The 21,576-nt window shown below is 44.0% G+C and overlaps 1 protein-coding gene across 1 annotated transcript in view; it reads left to right on the plus strand.

Moving 5' to 3' along the window:
- The window catches only part of LOC137650482 (AN1-type zinc finger protein 1-like), a 64,894-nt gene that overhangs the window by 39,049 nt on the left and 4,269 nt on the right, over positions 1–21,576 (plus strand). The window contains exons 3-4 of the mRNA XM_068383712.1: positions 8,703–8,846; positions 18,296–18,472. Coding sequence (XP_068239813.1) covers positions 8,703–8,846; positions 18,296–18,472 — 321 coding nt within the window. The remainder of the gene's footprint in view (positions 1–8,702; positions 8,847–18,295; positions 18,473–21,576) is intronic.

Here is a 21,576-nt window from a genome sequence, read left to right on the forward strand (position 1 = left end):
GGACAAGCTTCCGGGACTTTACCAGGAGTGAGGGATCATGGTAATTTGCTAGGAGCCTTCTCTACTTCTGCCTCAACATCTGGAATATCTAGCCATGATATTGACTCCTTCTCCGAGCCTTCCCTTCAGTTGACTGTGGCGAGGCTGAGGAGAGTCGCAGAACCTTTTCTCAGTCAAGGAGAGCTTTCAGCCCTATCTTGGAACGTTTCCTGGGTCTCCTTTCCTCATTGACCCGTCTACGTCCCGAACGGGCGCCTCAGGGTAAGTTCCCTGTTAGGCGGCCCAAGTTCCGGTGGAATCAAAGCAACAATTAACCGGACTTTCTGGCCCCTATGGGACCAGCGGAACGATTAGACCTGCAATGGGTGTTGACCTGTGGAACCTCTTGCATGGGAGTGGATATTCTCATCCTTTCCCCGCATTTGATGCTGTTCTCGGACTCGTCAAAGAAAAGGGGGGGGGGGGGGGGCATGTTCCGGTTCAGGCCTATGGTCAGGACCTGAGGGGTACCTCCTCATCATTCAGGTAGGCTTAGAGGCCGTGGTCTGGCCCTTCTACAGATCCTACAGATCCTGCCTAGTCGCTCCGTGCGCGACAACTCCATGGTACTGGCGTATTCCAACCAGCAGGGAGGTACATTTTCATACTTTCGCATCTTGCGGTAGGGATACCGAGATGATCTGAAGTCCACTCGATACCGCTGTTGGCTCGCTCATTCCGGGCAGAGGAATGTTCTCTCCGACAATCTGAGCAGAGCCTCACAGATAGAGAGCACCTGGGGGTCTTTGGCCTCTAGTAACCAGCAAGTCCTGGCCTGGGGGACCTGATCACGACAGCCTGGAACTTCATGCTTCCGCTGTACTTCCCCCCAGTCTCAGACCCCAAGACTCTTTGGCAAGATGCTTTCCAGTGACGGTGGGACAACATCGACGCCTACGTCTTCCCACCATTGTTGTCTGTTGAGGAGGGGTCTCAACGAGACCAGGTTGTCTGTCAACCTTTCGATGGCCCTGAGAGCTCCGCTGCAACTAAATGCAGTACGGTTTCTGGACCTTCTGCATCCCCTGACGGAACTCCCGGGAGAGCTTCTTCCATGACACAGGCTACTCAAACAACCACACTACAACATCCTTCACAAGCAGTAGCATCGCTTCGGCTTCACGCCTGATGCCGCCTCCTCACGAGGAGACAACCGCAACAGGCGCGGAGCGGAGGTCGCGTCACCTGCGATAGTCATCCGCAGGGGTCTACCAGGCGAAGTGGAGAGTCTTCTGTGGTTGGTGTCGTGGGAGAAGGACCTCTTCCCTTGAGGCCTCTACTCCAACAATAACGGAGTTATTGCTTATCGGCGGGAGGAAACTCGTTTCCACTCGGCAGTGAAGCCTCTGATCGTCGTCCGTCTTGGAGGACGGTGCTCCTGCTTGCTCTGGCCTCAGCAAGTGTGTAGGCAATCTTCATGGTCTCGTACGACTCCGCCCTTTCAAGAGAATAGGGGGAGGTAACATTCAGGTTCGCTCCTGAGTTGTTTTCTAGACTCAGAATCTTGGAGTCCCGGACCTTCGGTTCGACTCCTTCAAGATTTCGAGTCTCCGTTCTGTATCAGATGACCCAGACCTCCTTCTTGCCAGTAAAGGAACCGAACCGAGGGGTTATCTTTGAGAACAGCTGCAGTTTGTCCTCACGTGCAAGCCGGTTTGGGAGCACAGGAAGGACACAAGGGAAAGTCACCAGTATACCTTTTCAGCTCGGACTCAAGGGCATTCATCTCGACCTGAATCCAGACCCTCCCCCGTCACGTCGCCCTACAGCACGATGTCGGATACATCGCAACGTCCCTCGCCTTCAAGAAGAACTACTCTGTGACGCAGGTGCTACAAGCTGAAGTCTGGAAACGTCTAATGACCTTCGCAGCCCACTTCCTGCAGGACGTGACCCACAGGGGTATCGATACGTTTCTATTGCTCTGTGGTTGCAACACAACAGCTGGTCTAACCTCAGGCTCCTTTTTGGACAGGTAGCAGAAGGTTGAGGGCATTGATACCAGGTTTTAGACTGCATGAACGGAAGAAGCATGTCTGGCCCTTACTTCTTTCTTCATCGTCCCCTCTACTGGGGAAGCAGCGTCCTGGTCTCTGCATAGCTGACCTCAAACCTCTGCAGGTAAACCATGCTTCCTTGTGTTCCAAGTATTGTGACAATACTGTCGCGTCCCCCATACCCTGACGAGGTGGTATTGGGAACGTCCTAACCCAGAGTTCCTTCTGGAACTCCAGGTCAACTGCCTAGGACGGGTCACACTTGCTTCCTTCACACACAAGCTTATGTAGGCCACATGTTTCCTTGCGGAGCAAGGAACTTGTGAGGTGCAGGGACTCCTTTTCTCGAGTGCGACTCACTCGGATTCTGAGTCCCCGGGTAAGCCAAAGCCAGTATGGCTGGGGACTTTCCACCCTTCCTAAGGGGTTAGTCACCCAATGTAAATAGCGTGGTTTGTATTTCGGTTACGGAACAAATGACAAATTCGGAGATAATTTGTATTTTTCCTAACCATACAAACCTTAGCTATTTACACATATTTGCCCGCCAGCCCTGTCCCCCAAGTCAAGTCCTACCTCTAAGTGAAGTGAGACATTTCACCGGTGTGTGAGGGGGGGAGGGGTAGCAAGTTACCCCTCCCCCTACCCCTGCTAACTAGCGCGGGGTAGTAAAGCCTCGTTAAAATCTAATGGCTCGTCAATTTCAGCTACGCCGAAAGTAAACCCAATGTGAATAGCTAAGGTTTGTATGGTTAGGAAAAATACAAATTATCTCCGAATTTGTCATATTCTGGTTTTCAAACTTGAACAAGTGAGAATTGACATTATTTTTCAGTATTATTTTTTTACCATTGTACTCATACATACATATACCAAGGCACTTTTCCTAATTTTTTTTTTGGGGGGGGGGGTGGTAGCCGACATCAAACAAATGAAACAAAAAAGGGGACGTCTCCTCTCTATGTTCCTCCTATGTTTACCATTGTATACTGAGAAAATGTTTTAGTTCTTTAATTCTGATATGTGTTGAATTTTGTTCGCCAGTCGGGCCTTTAGTTGTAGACTCGTATCTGTATTCTTTAGACAGAAACTTGTAATCTTTACATTCTCTATCCCTGATCTAGATACAGTATTATTCTCTGACACAGTCGTTCAGTTCTTTGTGCATGTTGGGAAAGATATCTCGTAATTCTACCCATCCTTTGCATTCAAATCTTAGATTACACATCCATTATGTAGTACTAGGTATGCAGTTAATTCTCTAACCATTGGGAATTCCCATCATAAGGCTCAATACTACGAAGTACTCTATAACTTTTATTCCAGCGGTAACCAGATTGTGGAAGGATCTTCCTAATCTGGCAATTATATCAGGGGAACTTTAGAAGTTCAAATTTGTTGCAAGGTCTTTTCTTTTGAATAGGTTAACATAAGTCTAGTTTCAGAATTTATATATGACATTATTTAATATTGATACTAATTTTAATATATTTTCTAATTTTTTATTATCAGTTTTATTTTGTTATTTTTCTACATCCTTTCTGTAATCGGCTATTTTTCCGTGATGGAGGCCTTATGCTTGCAGGATTCTGCTTTTCCAATTAAGTTTGTAGCTTGGCTAGTAATAATAATAATAATAGTTTCATAAATGCTGTATACAAGAAACAATAACCACTCTATGCATAAAAAGATGGAAGACCTGTGCATAATAAACTATACTGTAATTTAAAGATACAAGGCTCCCCTTGTTATTCAAGTATTTATAGGTCCATGCTTTCTTTCCTTCATAAGGCTCAGTGCTACACAGTAATCAAGAAGTTTTATTTCAGCTGTGACCAGATTGTGGAATGATCTTCCTAATCAGGCAGTTCAATCAGTGGAACTTCAGGAGTTCAAACTTGTAGCGAATATTTTTTATATTGATCAAGCTGACATCTGTCTCTTTATAGTTTATATACGACAGATGTATTTTAACGTTTCCGAAAATATTTTCTAATAATTATTCATCACTTCTCTTGAGCATTGTCTATTGACTGAAGGGTCTAGACCTCATGGAAATTGCCTATGCTTGTGAGGAGCTTCAAGCACTCTTTGCCACGCCAGGACTTTATGCCCCTGGAGTAGGACATGACCCTCATTCTCAAAGCTTTTATGCTTAACCCGTTCGAGACTTTGAGAAGGTTGTCAGACGGATCAGAATCTCAACAACTTTTGCTAGCCTTTGCATCGGCAAAGAGTAGAAGAGTTGCATGGTCTTTTACTTAATCAGCAAAGAGTAGAAGAGTTGCATGGTCTCTTACTTAATCGGCAAAGAGTAGAAGAGTTGCATGGTCTCTTACTTAATCGGCAAAGAGTAGAAGAGTTGCATGGTCTCTTTTACTTAATCACCATGCTGAGAGGTGGAAGCAGGTCTCTTTTAGTTTTGTGCCAAGTGTAGTGGCCAAAACTCGGAACCTGTTGGTGCACGACCCCAGGTTCGAGACCTTCTCCATCCTCTCTCTACATCAAGTGTCGGGTGATCAAAAGGAGATGCTTTTCTGTCCTGTGTGTACTCTGCAGTGCTATATGAAGACGACCTGACACCTCAGGCCTGTGTCTCAGCCCTTAGCACTATCAGAATCATATATAGATGTGTCAAGGAACACAATATCTTTTTGGCTTCCTGAGACCATCCATAAAGTGTACACCTCAATTGTTGAGAGAGTTGAGGTTCATGCAAGGACCAGAGCTCACAGGAATCTTGCAGTGGGCTAGATGTTTAAGGCTGCTGTGTGGAAATACAAGGTTACCTTCACAGCCTTCTACCAATTTGAGTACAGTGTAACCTCACGTCCCTTGACTCATTTGGGCGTGGTCCTGTGGTGGCTGCTCAAGTAATTGTGTAGCCAGCCCAGCTCCCCACATGGGATAGAAAGCATTTGTCTATGTTAATGTATACCTGAAAGTCTGGAATAAGTTAAAATAACTGGGCTCTTCCCCCCTCTTGGGGACAAAACTGTTGAAGCATTACTTGCTAGATCTGATTTAATGCTGGTAAACTACACTTCTGAGCCAAGTAATTTGTATTTGTTACGTAACTGACATACAAACCACGCTATTTAATAGGGGTTATTACTTTCGGCGTAGCTGAAATGACGAGCCATTAGAATTTTAATGAGGGTTTACTACCCCACCGCTAGTTAGCGAGGGGTAGGGAGGGTAGTTTTCTACCCCCCCCCCCCCCTCACACACCTGTGCTTGAAGCTCACTTTGCTCTTGGCTCGGGTGGTAGTCGGACGTGTCCGCTTTCACCCTTGCCTTTCTGACAGCCATTAATGCTTTTTGCTTTTCCTTTTACAGGTGTGTTTGAAGTTGGCCTCTGCTATCATGTGAAATTGTCCTGGATTAATCGACCGCCCTTGTGGTATGTTTATGTCAGCGGTCGATATAGACCCTCACACTCTTTGTCCTTATTGTAGGGGCCAACGGTGTGATAGAACTAATAAGTGTGGTGAGTGTAGGGAATGGTCTACCTCTCAGTGGGAGAGGTTTTCTCGGCGACGGAAGAAGAAGTCCAAGCGGGATATTTCTCCTTCGAAGGTTTCTTTGAAAGGAGAATATCCCAAGGACTCTTCTTCTGTTGCCCAAACCTCCTCCGAAGCTCCCGCTCGATCGGTTTCTTCGAGAAACAGTCAAGTGGTATCGTAGGCCATAGTTCTGTTGCCCAAACTCGGGGTTCGGGAGATGGAGTTGCCTCCCATAGCGAGGCAGCTCCTCCTCCCCAGGGGCGTAGCTATGTCCCTGGCCTTCAAGAAAAATTTCTCAGTGACGCAGGTGCTCCAAGCTGGGGTGTGGAAGCATCAGACGACTTTCACAGCCCACTACCTGCAAGACGTGACCCACAGGAGGCTCGATACGTTTTCTATCGGGCCTGCGGTGGCTGCACAACAGCTGGTTTAAAACCTCAGGCTCCTTAATGGACAAGTAGCAGAAGGTTGAGGGCATTGTTACCTGGTCTTTGTCTGCATGAATGAAAAGGTATGTCTGGCCATTATTCTTTTTTTCATCCTCCCCTCTCTTGGGGAAAGCAGCATCCTGGGTTCTCTGCACAGCTGACCTCAAATCACTGCAGGTAAACCATGTTTCCTTGTGTTCCCAGTATTAAGCTAATACTGTCACATCCCCATACCCTGACGAGGCGGTATTGGGAGAGTCCTAGCCTATAGTTTCCATCTAAAGGACTACAGGTCAACTTCCTAGGAAGAGTCACACTTTATACCTTCACACACAGCTTAAGTAGGCCGCAGCCCTTGCGTAGCAAGGTTCTAGCGAGGTGCAGGGACTCCTTATTGTTGAGTGTTGACACACTCAGATACTGAGTCCCCGGGCAAAGCCAAAAGCCAGTACTGGCCGGGACTTTCCACCCATCCTAATGGGTGAGTCACCCCTATTAAATAGCGTGGTTTGTATGTCAGTTACGGAACAAATGACAAATTCGTAGATAATTTGTATTTTTCCTAACTATTCAAACCTTAGCTATTTAATCAAACTTGCCCGCCAGCCCTATCCCCCTTAAAGTCCTACCTCTAAGCAAAGTGAGCTCAAGCACAGGTGTGTGTGAGGGGGGTTAGCAAACTACCCTCCCCTACCCCCGCTAACTAGCTGTGGGGTAGTAAACCCCCGTTAAAATTCTAATGGCTCGTCATTTCAGCTACGCTGAAAGTAATAACCCCTATTAAATAGCTAAGATTTGTATAATTAGGAAAAATACAAATTATCTACGAATTTGTAATTTTTCCTAGCTATACAAACCTGAGTCCATTAAAGTTAAACTTCCTGCCTCAACAAGCCCTCTCGGTCCTTAGCTGAAGATCATAAGTGGAGAGCTTCCAAGAGGTAATGGGGCGGATTTAGTAGCTTGTACTTGCCACCTGTCGTTAACTACCTTGTTAACAAATATAACGGCTATGCCAGCTCCTCTAAAGACATGTTCCCTATTTCAAAGGACCCTTTATTTTATATAGCTAAGAAAAATACAAATTAAAAAAAAATTTATATTTAAATGAAAGTTATGATCTGATTAGTTCTATTATCAAACTATCTCCTGTTCAAAATGCAATTAGGTGGACTTTGGGTATAAATGGTTTTGATCGAGACTGGACTATTTGCTCTTCAAGGTAATGAAGGTTTAAATTTTTTTTATTTTAGATTTAGATATAGCCAAAATAATAATAAGTGAATTATAGGCTATCTCTGTGTAATGTTATTAAATAATAGCCAAAATAATAAGTGAATTATAGGCTATCTATTTAATGTTATTAAATCATAAGTGTACTTTAATTTAGCTTTTGATAGAAGTAAAGATTATATTGATTGATCAAAAGTAGAGAGGTCAGCTCACGCTTATCCCTCTCCTCAAGGAGGTTTATGAAGTGACAGTGATATGGATCTGCACAAGAGCTTTGAAAAGGTACTATAACAAGTGTAAACAATAGAGAGCAAGTTTATTGTGGTTAGTGTATGTAAACACATAAAACCACTTAATAAAAGCTGTCCCTTTTGAAGAAAGCTTTCAGGATGCTCATAAACAGATGATTAAAACTTATTTACTAAGATCGGAAGTGAAAACTATGATATTGAAACAGTAGCTTCTACTTAGAACTTAATCAGAATTTATCCTTGATAAATGTTTCAAGTGCAATATCATAATACTGTACTGCAATTCTGTATTTTCCCATCAATATTTGAAAAAAGGTAATTCTGTTGTTAGTTTGGTAGCAAGGGAATTTTTAAGTTAGTTGATTTTCTGTTTACATTTTAATTACTGGGTCAGATTAAGTAAGTGAACGGTTAGGTTTGTATTTGTACACATTTGTTCCTGAAAAATATGAGTAAGTTTACATTGAACACTATCAAGAGGTATCCCCATTCGTCAATGACCTTCATTGTCAGGATGCCAGAAAACTCTTGAAACAATCCATCAGGCATTATGAGGAAGGTGGAGTTATTTAGACCTTTGTTAAATTTCTCCCAAATTTAAAATAGAACTTTACTAGTAGACATAAATTCAACCTAATTTATTTTGGATTGAATACCACTGTCGCTCCTCATAGAGCAACGTAGCATTCAGCACATAAACCCAAGCACTTTCATTGAAATAAACTTAATTTTCATAAGTTTCTACTTGGCTTTCCCCACTTGAAGTGTTTATGATTTTCTTCACTATTACTTATAATAAAAAGTGAATGAGAATTGAGATAGGTGGAGGCTGGACAGAGACGTTTGTATACATAACCTCTGTACCATTGTCTGTCATTGTCTTGGGTTAGAGTTCTCTTGCCTGAGAGTACACTCCGCTTCACTATTCTATCAGTTTCCTTACTTCCTTTTCTTAATGGGCTATTTTTCTCTGTTGGAGTTCTTGGGCTTATAGCATCCTGCTTTTCCAACTGGGGTTGTAGCTTAACAAGTAGTAGTACTAATAATGATAACAACCACTTGATTTTACGTTTCTTCTCCCTGCCAGAACAAGGTGTTTATTTTTTTTTTTATACATAGGCTATGCCTAGAATTCTTATTTTATATTAGTTGAGCTTTCTATTAAAGAATGAGCAACATATGAACTCTAGCTAAGTACTGAAATAATTAAAGGTTAATTTGTCATTTCATGAACATTTTTGTAACTAGGATGACCATGGATGTGCAACAAATGAACCTCAAAATAACACCTTGGCTGAAGCAGCAGCAAAGGTTCAGAAGATCACTGAACGCCTAGATGCAGCAGATTCAAAAAAAGGTCAAGGGAGAAAATCTGACAAATTATCTGCTAAGGTAAGTGTAAACAGATTTTATTTTGGGAATTATATTTCATTAATATAGTTGTTTGGTACTCTAATATTTTCTGAAATATTTCATTTCTTGCATGAATACAAAACCTGAGTGAAGGACAATTACTCTTTAAATTTTTCAATATTTTATTTACAGTATATATATTGAAGTTGGTTACAATGTATTTCATCCAAGCTTGATATGAAATGAGAGTATTCGTCTTTTTTATTGAAGAATGTGTAAAGTGGAAGTGAGTGAAAAGGTTTACATCTAACTCTTGAAAGAAAAATCTTTTATAGAACTGTCAATTCACAATAATCTTGATGTAGTTAGAATAAATCAAAACAAAGTGGCATTATATATTCAATTATAAGAGAAAAAGAAGATCAATAGCAAAGCAGGAGAACATGGCATTTTACAAGTGTAAACAATTTATTAACAAAGTTTTAAAAATACAGTATACAACAAACATGGACAAATTAGACAAAAATACTTTAGGACAAGAATATTGTATAATTTATTACAAATAATCACAAACTGTTAAAAAAATATACAGATTTTGTTTTTATTGGTTAGCATTATTCCTTAGTTTTAGACAGTAACATATTCTAATTATAAGCATTTCAGAATGGGGCAATAAGATTTATTTCACTTTCAGTTTTAATTGTTCATCACAAATTTTTGGTACAGTTTTAAAACTGCAAATTATTTTTTTTTTTTTTCATTTCAAATCAGTTACATTTACTCAGCTGAATTTACTCTTTATTGATATCGAGAACATCTACTTGTCTTTGTAGATAAAAAAAAGTCTTGCATATAGTTACTTAAAAATTCCTAAATACAATGGATCTAAATCTACTTTCAGTGTTTTCTCAGCAAATAATGTTTGTTAATTATAGCTGAAAACTTAAAGTGTTAATCTACACATTTTGATCATAGGATACAGTCACCCTCCACTATGGACTTTGAACTATCAAACCTTTACCAGTATAAAAGGGGGCAAAAATAATATTAAGAAAATTGAAATACATAAAAAGTGACATTACATTAAACTGAATTTTCATAGTTTTATGAGAGACCCAGCATAAAACTATATTCGACATAGGACATATTTTTGCCTTAAAGTTACTTATATATTTTTTGGATGTAGGACAGATTTTCACCTTAAAGCTATTTTTGTTCCGTAACTGAAATACAAACCACGCTATTAAATAGGGGTATTACTTTCGGCGTAGCTAAAATGACGAGCCATTAAAATTTAACAAGGGTTTACTACCCACACCGCTAGTTAGCGGGGGTAGGGAGGGTAGCTTGCTACCCCCCCCCCCCCTTACACACACCCGTGCTTGAGCTCACTTTGCTCTCGGCTCGGATGGTAGATGGACGTGTCCTCTCTCATCCTCGCCCCTCTCTTGGCAGCCATTAATGCTTTTTTTTATTTTTCTTTGACAGGTTTGTGTGAAGTTGGCCTCTGCGATTATGCGCACCTGTCCTGGATTACCCGACCGCCCCTGCGGAACATTCATGTCGGCGGTCGAGACAGACCCTCACACCCTTTGCCCTTACTGTAGAGGCCAACGGTGTGATAGTAATAATAAGTGTAGGGAGTGGTCTACCTCCCAGTGGGAGAGGTTTTCTCGGCGACGTAAGAAGAGGTCCAGGCGGGATATTTCTCCTTCGAAGGTCTCTTTGAAGGAGAAAAACCCAAGGACTCTTCTTCCGTTGCCCAAACCTCCTCCGAAGCTCCCACTCGATCGGTCTCTTTCGAGAGACTGTCGAGTGGTAGCGTAGACCGTGGTTCTGTTTTCCAAACTCGGGGTTCGAGAGATGGCGTTGCCTCCCCTAGCGAGGCAGCTCCACCTCTCCCACCGGGGGAGGATGTGTCATTAACCGATTTATTTCAGCTTTGGTCTTCCTTGGGGCTCGAGCCGCAGAGTTGCCAGTTTGGCCTTTTTTTCAGGCCAGAAAACCTCCTATTTGGCCCTTTATTTAAATTGGTTGGCCCTTAGTAATATGAAAAAAGGTGGGGCTTAAATACTATATATTTGGCCTATTTCTATTAATGGGTTGGCCTTTAAAGCTTATGTTGATTAGAAGTTGGCCTTTTCTCATTTAGAAAACCTGGCAACCCTGGCTCGAGGGTTCGCCCTCCAAGGAAGCTCTCCTTGACATCATCCGATTGGGTGCCGCTGTCAAGCAATCGCCGACTTTGGCAGAGGTTGATCCTCTGTCAATTGTCGATGTTGTGGTGTCAGAGGTATCCAATGCAGCATCTCCTAATACCTCTGCCTCTTCACATCCCGCAGTAGCTGAAGGCTTAGTTTCTCCCGTTCCTGCTCAACCAACGAGGGAGAAACTTAAGTCCAACAGTCTCTCCTGCCGGTGTTTCTTCCCCTCGGGGGAGTTCACTTATAGAGACTCCTCTTCGGAGGACTGCAGAAGATCAGCTTGCTGATCCAACGGCCCCCAAAGGGCGCATCTGTAGCAAGGCTCGCCTTCCCCTTCGCCAGAGAGGCCTTCCTTCACCTTTTAAAGCGGTGAGGAGGCGCCTCTTTGGTTCATCGTCGTCGTTGCAGTCCTCCGCAGAGGAGCCTCGTCAATGTTCACCGACTGTTCCTGCTATGGTCCTGGACCTATCAGCGGATCGTTCACGATCCCCTTCGGTGGAAGGTTGTCCTTTCAAAGGACACATTGACCTTCCACCCGACAGACCTGTTGACCTGCCGTCGCCGTTCCTGAGAGCTTATGCGCTGTACGCGCCCACGAAACCTGACTACCATGCTTGTCAGGCACCGAACCCTGTTTCAGGGCATCAAGGGCGTAAGCGCCATCGTGCGCATACTTCCCCTACGCGCCATGATGGACATGCGCGCCAACGTTCTCCTGCACGCCAGGCTTTGCCTGGGGTAGCGCGCCAGCAACCTCCTGTGCGCCAGAGCTCTCCCTTCCATCAGCGCTCGCCAACGCGCCAGCGCTCTCCAACGCGCCAGCGCTCTCCAACGCCCACAATCCTCGGATCTGGGCGAGGATACGAGCGCCCGCAAGATGCGCGCCCACGCACACAGGCTTCAACTGCATGCCCGCGCACCAGGGGCATCTCTCCTGCGCGTGCGCGCCCTACGACATCTCCTGGGGCGCGCGAACTCTCGCCCACACGCGCAAACATTCACCCGCGCACGCGCAATCAGTCTCCTGTGCAAGCTCCTGTGAGCCCACAGTCTCCCGCCCGCGCTCCTACGCGCCATCACTCTCCTGCGCGCGCTCCTACGCGCCATCACTCTCCTGCGCGCTCTCGCAATCGCGTGCGCACCGCGGCTATTCTCCATTGCGCGAGCACCATTACACGCCCCCACGCAAGCGTCAATACCCTCCCGTGCGCGAGGCTGCTGGACAGCACACGGCAAGTTTACCATCGCTACATTCCCCTCCCCGCAAGCGCAGAACAGCGCGCCCTACGGCGGAAGGGAAGCATCCAGAAAGGTCCAGGAACCCTGTTTCCTCTTTTCATGCGAACCCCCCTATGGAAACTCCTCCCAGGGATCCGTCGATCCCTGTCCCTCCAGAGGGAGTGCCTGACAGCGCAGCTATCAGTCAACAGCTATGGTTCGGTGCGCTAATTAGAGCAGTTACACATGCTGTCAAGCCTGTTCTCTCTGAGTTGGGGCACAGAGCCTTGGCTGTCTCTACCCCTCTGAAGAGAAAAAGAGGAGTTTCGGACGCGGTGACTTCTCCAAGAGCTAAGTTGTCTCCTCGTAAGCCTTCGAGGCGAGCTCCTCCCCCCCAAGACTTTTTCTCCTTCCCTGTCGGACGAGGATTTCCCGTCCTCAGGGGAGTCACGTGAGGTGGGACATTCCCCCATTGCACCAATGAGGGAAACCCGACCTCGCGTTGAAAAGTCTTCCCGGGTAGGGGCGGAGAAGAACTTGCCTCCGTCCATGTTAGAGTCCTACATCCTTCCCAGGAAGGAGTCGAAGGACTCAAAAACAGTGCTAAAATCCTCGAGAAGTACAAGAGTCAGAGCATGCATTTTGGCAGGTCCTGACTTATGAGGGCTCTCAATGGGTTTGCCGACCCAGAGATGCCCCCTCGAGAGGGCAAAGACACGGTCCTGGACCGCGTATTTGGCACTCAAAAACCTTCTAAGGCCAGTGCTGCTCTGACCTGGTCTCGGGGTTAAGAGTACCAGTGCCGGCAACAAGCTTCTCCCACCTCCTCGCGTACAGCAGAGGAGGTACTTCGAGATCTTGAAAGAGCCTTGTTTAGCTCTTCCTCTCCACCATTCTTTGGAAGAGCTTACCAGGGGAGTCCCTCTTGAGAGACCCTCCAACCGGCAGGTCTAGTTCTTGGCAACCGAGATCCTTAACCAGGAGAAGGTTGCTAAGTGTGGTATGCATCGTGGCTGGATATCTGGTTAGGGACCTTAGGTATCCTGATACGCTCTGAGGACTTCTCCAAAGAATGTACCAGGAAAGCTATGGAGACGTTCCTCCTCTCAGGCACTCGCGCCATCAAGTTTATGACCTACCAAGTCTCGAACTTGTGGGCGAATACCATCCTGAAACATCGGGATGCTGTGGCTGAGAGGTTCTATCAGAAGGTCCCTAGCACCGAGATAAATAGGCTCAGGCATTCTTCCTTAGAAGGAACGAACTTGTTTGAGCTTAAGGATGTGGAACGGGCTGCTGAGAGGTGGAGGAAGTCCCACCAAGACTCCCTCCTGCATAGGGCTTTGACATCCAAGCCCTATAAACCTCCAGCACCCCAGCAGTCCCGTCCTACCAAGACCACGAAACCGACAGTAGCAGCGAAGACAGTGGTGTCTAAGCCCTTTCCTGTCAAAGACAGGAAAGGCAAAAAGTCCTCTAGGGGAGGTAAAAATCTAGAGGGAGCAGCCGAGGCCGCAAACGCTAGGATTGGCAGTCCCCCTGCATGTCCACCAGTGGGGGGGATGCCTACAAAGTTGCGCAGACAGGTGGCAGTAACTCGGGGCCGATTCCTGGACGATTTCCGTAATCAGTCAGGGATATCGCGTCCCGTTCACAACATCTCTACCTCCCCTGACGATGAATCCAGTGTCATTGAGCTCCCTTGCCATGGGATCAGCAAGGGGGCAAGCCCTTTGGGCAGAAGTCCAGACCCTGTTGAAGAAGGGCGCTCTCCAAGAGGTCCTCAACGGCTCCCCAGGCTTCTTCAGTCGACTCTTTCTTGTAAAGAAGGCGTCTGGAGGCTGGGGACCAGTCATTGACCTCTCGGCTCTGAACAAGTTTGTCAAACAAACTCCGTTCAGCATGGAGACCGCAGACACGGTCAGACTAGCAGTGAGACTTCAAGACTTCATGTGTACACTGGATCCCAGTCCATCCGTCTTCAAGGAAGTACTAAAGATTCCGCCTAGACAACAAGGAATACCAGTTCAAAGTGCTGTGGTTCGGTCTCTCCACAGCACCGCAGGTTTTCACCAGAGTGTTCACCCTGATATCTTCGTGGGCACACAGGATCGGCATCCGTCTCCTTCGCTGTCAGGACGACTGGCTGATCCTGGCAGACTCGGTGTCATCCCTTCTTCAACACCGGGACAAGCTTCTGGGACTTTGCCAGGATCTGGGGATCTTGGTAAATCTCGAGAAGTCCTCTCTGCTTCCCACCCAAAGACTGGTATACCTAGGCATGATCATAGACAACAATCTCCACAAAGCCTTCCCATCAGACGACAGGATAGCAAGGCTGAGGAAGGTCGCAAGCCCTTTTCTCAGACGAGAAGAACTTCCAGCCCAATCATGGTTACGTCTGCTCGGTCACCTTTCATCTTTGGCTCGTCTAGTTCCCAACGGTCGCCTCAGGATGAGATCCCTCCGGTGGCGGCTCAAGTCTCGGTGGAATCAAGGTTACGATTCCCCGGACGTCATGATCCCTATGGGACCTGCGGAATGGACGGACCTCCAGTGGTGGGTGACAGACGAGAACCTACGAAGAGGAGTGGATCTTCTCGTCCTCCTCCCGGATTTGATGCTGTTTTTGAACGCATCAAAGAAAGGAGGGTGGGGGCCCATGTACTGCACCACACGACCTCAGGCCTGTGGTCAGAATCAGAAAAGTGCCTCCATATAAGGCTTCTAGAGATGAAGGCTGTCTTTTTGGCCCTTCAACAGTTCCAACAATACCTGGCGGGTCACTCTGTGGTGGTGATTGAGCGACAACACCACTGTAGTGGCTTACATCAACAAACAAGGAGGTACCTTTTCAAAGCAGCTATCCCATCTTGCAGTAGAGATACTAAGATGGACCAAAAGTCCACTCGAATCCGCTATTGGCACGTTTCATTCCAGGCAAGAGGAATGTGCGCGCCGACAATCTGAGCAGAGCGTCTCAGGCAGTGAGTACCGAGTGGTCTTTGGATCATCTAGTAGCCAACAAAATCCTGACTTTGTGTGGTTCTCCGACTGTGGATCTGTTCGCAACAGTTCTGAACTTCAAGCTTCCGCTGTACTGCTCCCCAGTCCCGGATCCCAAGGCTCTCTGGCAGGATGCCTTCCAACAACGGTGGGACAACATCGACGTTTACGCCTTTCCCCCGTTCTGTCTGATGAGGAGGGTGCTCAACAAGACCAGAACATCGGTCAATCTTTCGATGACCCTCATAGCTCCGCTATGGCATCACGCAGAATGGTTTTCGGACCTTCTGCAACTCCTAACAGAGTTACCGAGAGAGCTACTCAGACAACCACATGCGAACATCTTCCACAAAGCCGTAGCTTCACTACGACTTCAAGCCTGCATCTCCTCGCTGAGAGAGGATTTTCACTGCAAGTTGCGGTCAGGATTTTCACTGCAAGTTGCGGTCAGGATGTCTGGACATCTGCGAAAGTCATCCGCAGCTGTCTACCAGGCAAAGTGGAAAGTCTTCTGTGGTTGGTGTCGTGGAAGGGTTATCTTTCCACTCGATGCCACTATTCCAACTATTCCTCGTGTATTTGCGGGAAGAAATGCCCCTTTCAGTCTCGGCAGTGAAAGGCTATCGCTCAGCCTCATCAACCCTTCAGGCTAAAAGGAATGGACATTTCTTCTTCACTGGAACTTTCCCTACTCATACGAAGTTATGAACTTAGCTGCCCTCTGTCGGAAGTGAGACCTCGTCCATGGAACGTAGTTAAGAGTTCTCAGGTCTCTTAAGAGACCTCCCTATGAACCATTACGCCAGGCTTCAGATCGCCACCTAACTTGGAAGACGGTGTTCCTACTAGCTTTGGCTTCGGCCAAGCGTGTTAGCGAACTTCATGGTCTCTCGTATGACATCGCCCATTCAAGGGAATGGGGGGAGGTAACGTTCAGATTCGTCCCTGAGTGCAATAGACTCAGAATCCGGGAGTATCGGACCCTCGGTTCGACTCCTTCCGGGTTTCTAGTCTCCGTTCTGTAACAGATGACCCAGACCATCTCCTACTATGCCCAGTAAGGAGCTTGAGGCTATATCTTGAAAGAACGGCTGCAGTCCGTCCTCATGTGCCAGCTTTATTCGTTATCACAGGGAGGAATAAGAGGAGGGTCACTAAGAACATCATCTCAGCATGGATTCGTAGGGTGATTCATCTCTTCCTGAATCCAGACCCTCCGTCACGTCGCCCTAGAGCACGATGTCAGGGGCATAGCTACGTCCCTGGCCTTCAAAAAGAATTTTTCAGTGACGCAAGTCCTTCAAGCTGGGGTGTGGAAGCGGCAGACAACCTTCACAGCCCACTACCTGCAAGACGTGACCCACAGGAGCCTCGATACGTTCTCTATCAGCCCTGTGGTGACTGCACAACAGCTGGTTTAAAACCTCAAGCTCCTTATTGGACAAGTAGCAGAAGGTTGAGGGCATTGTTACCTGGTTTTAGTCTGCGTGAGTGAAAAGGTTTTACTGGCCCTTATTCTTTTCTTCATCATCCCCTCTCTTGGGGAAAGCAGCATCCTGGGTTCTCTGCATAGCTGACCTCAAACCACTGCAGGTAAACCATGTTCCCTTGTGTTCCTAGTACCGTATTAAGTTAATACTGTCACGTCCCCATACCCTGACGTGGTGATATTGGGAGAGTCCTAGTCTAAGTTTCCATCTAAGGAACTTCAGGTCAACTTCCTTGGACAAGTCACACTTCATCATACCTTCACACACAGCTTGCGTAGGCCGCAGTCCTTGTGTAGCAAGGTTCTAGTGAGGTGCAGGGACTCCTTATTTTTTGGGTGCTGACACGCTCAAATAACGAGCCCCCGGGCAAAGCCAAAAGCCAGTACTGGCTGGGACGTCCACTCTTCCTAATGGGTGAGTCACCCCTATTAAATAGCGTGGTTTGTATGTCAGTTACGGAACAAATGACAAATTCGTAGATAATTTGTATTTTTCCTAACTATACAAACCTTAGCTATTTAATCAAACTTGCCCGCCAGTCCTATCCCCCTGGAAGTCCTACCTCCAAGCAAACTAGCGGTGTGGGTAGTAAACCCTCGTTAAATTTTAATGGCTCGTCATTTCAGCTACGCCAAAGTAATACCCCTATTAAATAGCCTAGGTTTGTAGTTAGGAAAAATACAAATTATCTACGAATTTGTCATTTTTTTAATGTAGGACAGATTTTTGTCTTAAAGTTACTTATATATTTTTTTGATGTAGGAGAGATTTTCACCTTAAAGTTACTTGCATAATTTTTCGATATAGGACAGATTTTCGCCTTAATGGTACTTATATAGTTTTTCGAAGTAGGTTGGATTTTTGCCTTAAAGTTACTTTATGTTCTCTATATATACATAGAATACGAAAAGTACTTATAACCTGCTTTTATTGTATAAAAACATGATGCCTACATTTAAAAGCTGCCATATGAAGTATAGTACTGTATAGCACAGGAAATAATCATCGTTTTAGAACATAGAAACAGATGTAAGGTTGGGAAAACATGCCAGAACTGACATAGGTTAAACTCCCATAAAGAGGAATATTACTGTATTTATAACTTTGTTAATTTGCTATCATTTAATCTAGTGTTATTATTTAACAGCCATACTGTAATCCCATAAAGTATTGACTGGGAAACGGTGTTTAAATTTACCACACTGGATGGATTATATCTAATTGTTTTAGCTATATATCAGGTTATGTTCTTTTCTCTATTACTAATTTTCGTGTGTGTATTCTTTACCTCAAAATTCAAACTTCCAGAAATGGCTTTTGAAATCACCTTTGGGTATACAATTTTTTTTTATATCAAGTAATCACTTTGTTATTATCAAGTTATACCAAGAATATTGTTTAATATACAATATTACTGTATATGCAATTTATGAAATTAATCAGTATAATGATGATAATGTTATTTTATCAAATGTGCAAATTTCAAATGGTATTTTATCTTGACAAATGGACTTCGTGTCCTGGAATTATCCGTGGCAAATTACAATTGAGATTTATTTTGCCTTCACAGGTTCAGTTAATGAAATTAAAACAGAAATCTTTGGGTCAAGGAGATTTACCACAAGATGAGAGGCTGTACTTTCTTGTGTTTCTTCCTAAAACGCACTCGGTCCCTACCCAAGCTGTCTATGTTTCACATCACTGGAGTATTGGCAAATCTATAGATACAATTGCTACCATTTCAAAGGTGAGCCAAGTACTCTATATATGCATACCCAAATTAGTTTTTATTGTATCCAAGCCCAATTTCTTTATGAAGGTTGGGTATGGCTGGTGGTTATGTGGAATAATGTGTTTACTACTTTGCATGTATTATTTACAGTTTGTTTACACAAGTTAATTGCACGTCTAGTTACGAAGTGCCGAGTGGCAACATATTTAAACCGATGCATTTTGCCTTCATTCAAATAGAGCCTCTCTACTGTTCATTTAATTCTCATTTTATTAATAATTTTATTATTTAGAAAAAATATATGCTCTGATTTCTGTTTGACTGCATTTGATGGTATTTTGGGGCAAGGTACCGCCACCAGTTAGGATACTTACTACCACCAAAGAGTTACAGGACCTTTTCTATGTACAACTTTTTCTTTATTTACACACACAGTAAATTCAAAGTTTTGGATTGGTTAATGAAATAAGTGACATTCTACATCATTACACAAATTAAAAGACTTCTTATTGCTTTTATATGCTTTTTAATTCATAATATATTCTCACAAAGAATTACAATATAATGTATTAATGCATTCTTGACTTAAATGAGAAAAATTTATCTATGCTTTTCAAGTTATCATTGTTTTTGAAAAAAAAAAAAATATATCTGACATACAAAAGTTTAAAAGGCATAAAGTTTCAATGGCTTATATTATGTATTTCTTTTTAGGAAAAATTTTACAAGGTATTATTACATATGGCTAATCTCAAAATTTCCTACTAGCTGCTGAATGTAGACAAATATGGTTTTGTAATATTAAGTGTATTCATAAACTTAGTTATTCTCTACATGATGTATTTCTGTTGTATATAAAAATACAGTGATGATTAAAACATGTTGCAAATCTTATATCGATACATGACTTGGGTTCTGTGAATATGATATGTATGAACAGTCATGATGCGTATTATATCTATTTTTTTCTATATGTATACAGACCTTTGTCCTTTAAAATAGGAAATGTCTTCATATCAAGCTGGAACAGCCATCCAATTTTTAGCAAGGTAGATGGTTAACAACAGGCAGTGCATCCCACCCACCCTCCACAAGCCACTTTTGACTTTGGCCACAACCAGTATTAACATACTGTGACTTTACTGTTTTATTGTTGGATATTTTTTTTCCTTTGGTTTGTTATAAGAGACAGGCTTAGAGTTAACATGTTTCTCACATTCTTCCTCTGGGACGAACTGACTTATCCTCATTACAGGCGTGTTACTATGCGCACTCCTCCTAGAAGTGCCATACTATTATGGCATGTAATGAAGACAAGGATCCCTGTGTTACCAAGCAACATGCCTCTCAACACAAAGTGCATTCATGTCTGCACACACTCACCTGAGCATGTCGACTCCCCTGAGCATGCCCATGATTTGATTCCTGTCTCCAACAGACAACCCCTTCTCTCCTGAGGCTTTTGTTGTAACATACTTTATAGCCAACGCACGCTGGCGTCTATTAGGGTTTTGGAACAAGTGGGTTACCACATGCTTATTACCTGCATGCAATTGCTTTCCTGAGCATGTGCGTGGCTTAACTCGCTTGTCTCCACTAGACAACTCCTCTCCTGAACCTGTTGTGTGTGTTTTAGCGAGTGCTACCTTACCATGCGTCCATTCTGTTAGGGGTTTGGAATACAGTGGAACCTCTACATACGAATTTAATCCGTTCCAGAACCAACTTCGAATGTAGAAAATGTTCGGATGTCGAAACGAATTTTCCCATAAGAATACATTGAAATAGGATTAATCCGTGGTTGAGCCCAAAAACCTATGATAACTTCTTAATAAACTACTACACATAATTTTCCCATGAGAATAATGAACACTAAATTAGATAATAGACATGTAAATAAGAAGAATAGACATGTAAATAAGAAGAATTAGCAAAAAACGATAAATAAGAAACGGGTTTTTAGCGTCACTTTACCTTAGAAACTCCAGCGCAGGTGTTGTTAGTCTTGCTACCAGAGAGGAGACGGACGGGCGGCGAGGAGGTAGAGAGGTTAACTACGATAAACGTACACTACCGTAACTTATTCTAACTTACACTAAGTGAACTTTAACATATCTTATTTTTTTTCTATAATTTATATATTTTTTTACATTTTCTTTTTCTTTTTGATGATTAATTTTAATCACTTTCACTCTCTACACTTAAAATTGATTGAATTTTTTTCTCTTCACTCTTTGCTGTTTTCTTTGAACCACTTCCTTCCTCTTCATCACGAGTTCGCTTCGTAGTTTTTTTAAAGAAGTTATCAATAGAAAGTTGCTTGGTACAGCTTTTCAGAATGTTTCGAAAATAAGTTAGGGAAACATCATCAAACTGCGCAACTACACGACAAACCTGCAATTTCTTTGGATGGTATTTGTCGATGAAGTCGACCACGTCTTGATATTTTCCTAACACCTCTTTTATTTGCGCGGAACTTATTGCAAGTTCACTCATACGGACGCCACGCTCATGCTTTTCAATAATTCCTTGCATTACTTCTAAAGAAAGCATTCCCTTATTCCTTTTCTCACCCCTACCACTACCAATTGCGAAATTAAGCCTTTTAGGACCCATGATTTTCGTAAAATACCGTAAAAGGAAGAATGTAAAAAATCACGATTAAAACACAATTAATAGCAGAACGCACAGGGCAAAACCACACAAAGCCAACGAGAACAGAGGACTGACCCAAGCCACGCTAATTGAGGGTCCCTCCGAGGTTGAAGTGCTGCCTTCTATTGGCGGAAATAAAAAACACATCAGGCGCTATGAGCACCGACTAAGCATACGAGTATTGTTTACTTCAGGTGTCGAAAAAAAAATTCGGGTGTAGAGTAGGAACGTGTTCGAATTGTACTTCGCGTGTCGAAAAATTCGGAAGCAACCGGTACGACGAAAATTGCTTACTTCGTGTGTCGAAATAAAATTCGGGTGTAGAGTCAAAAATTTGCTCGAATTTTACTTCGGATGTTGGAAAATTCGGATGTAGATACGTTCGGATGTAGAGGTTCCACTGTAGTTGGGTTACCACGCATCCTTCCCCCCTCCCCTTATCACAAAGCAGAAGAGCTCCTTAG

Source organism: Palaemon carinicauda, chromosome 1 (genome assembly GCF_036898095.1).
Source record: "Palaemon carinicauda isolate YSFRI2023 chromosome 1, ASM3689809v2, whole genome shotgun sequence".
Classification (NCBI taxonomy): Eukaryota; Metazoa; Arthropoda; class Malacostraca; order Decapoda; family Palaemonidae; genus Palaemon; species Palaemon carinicauda.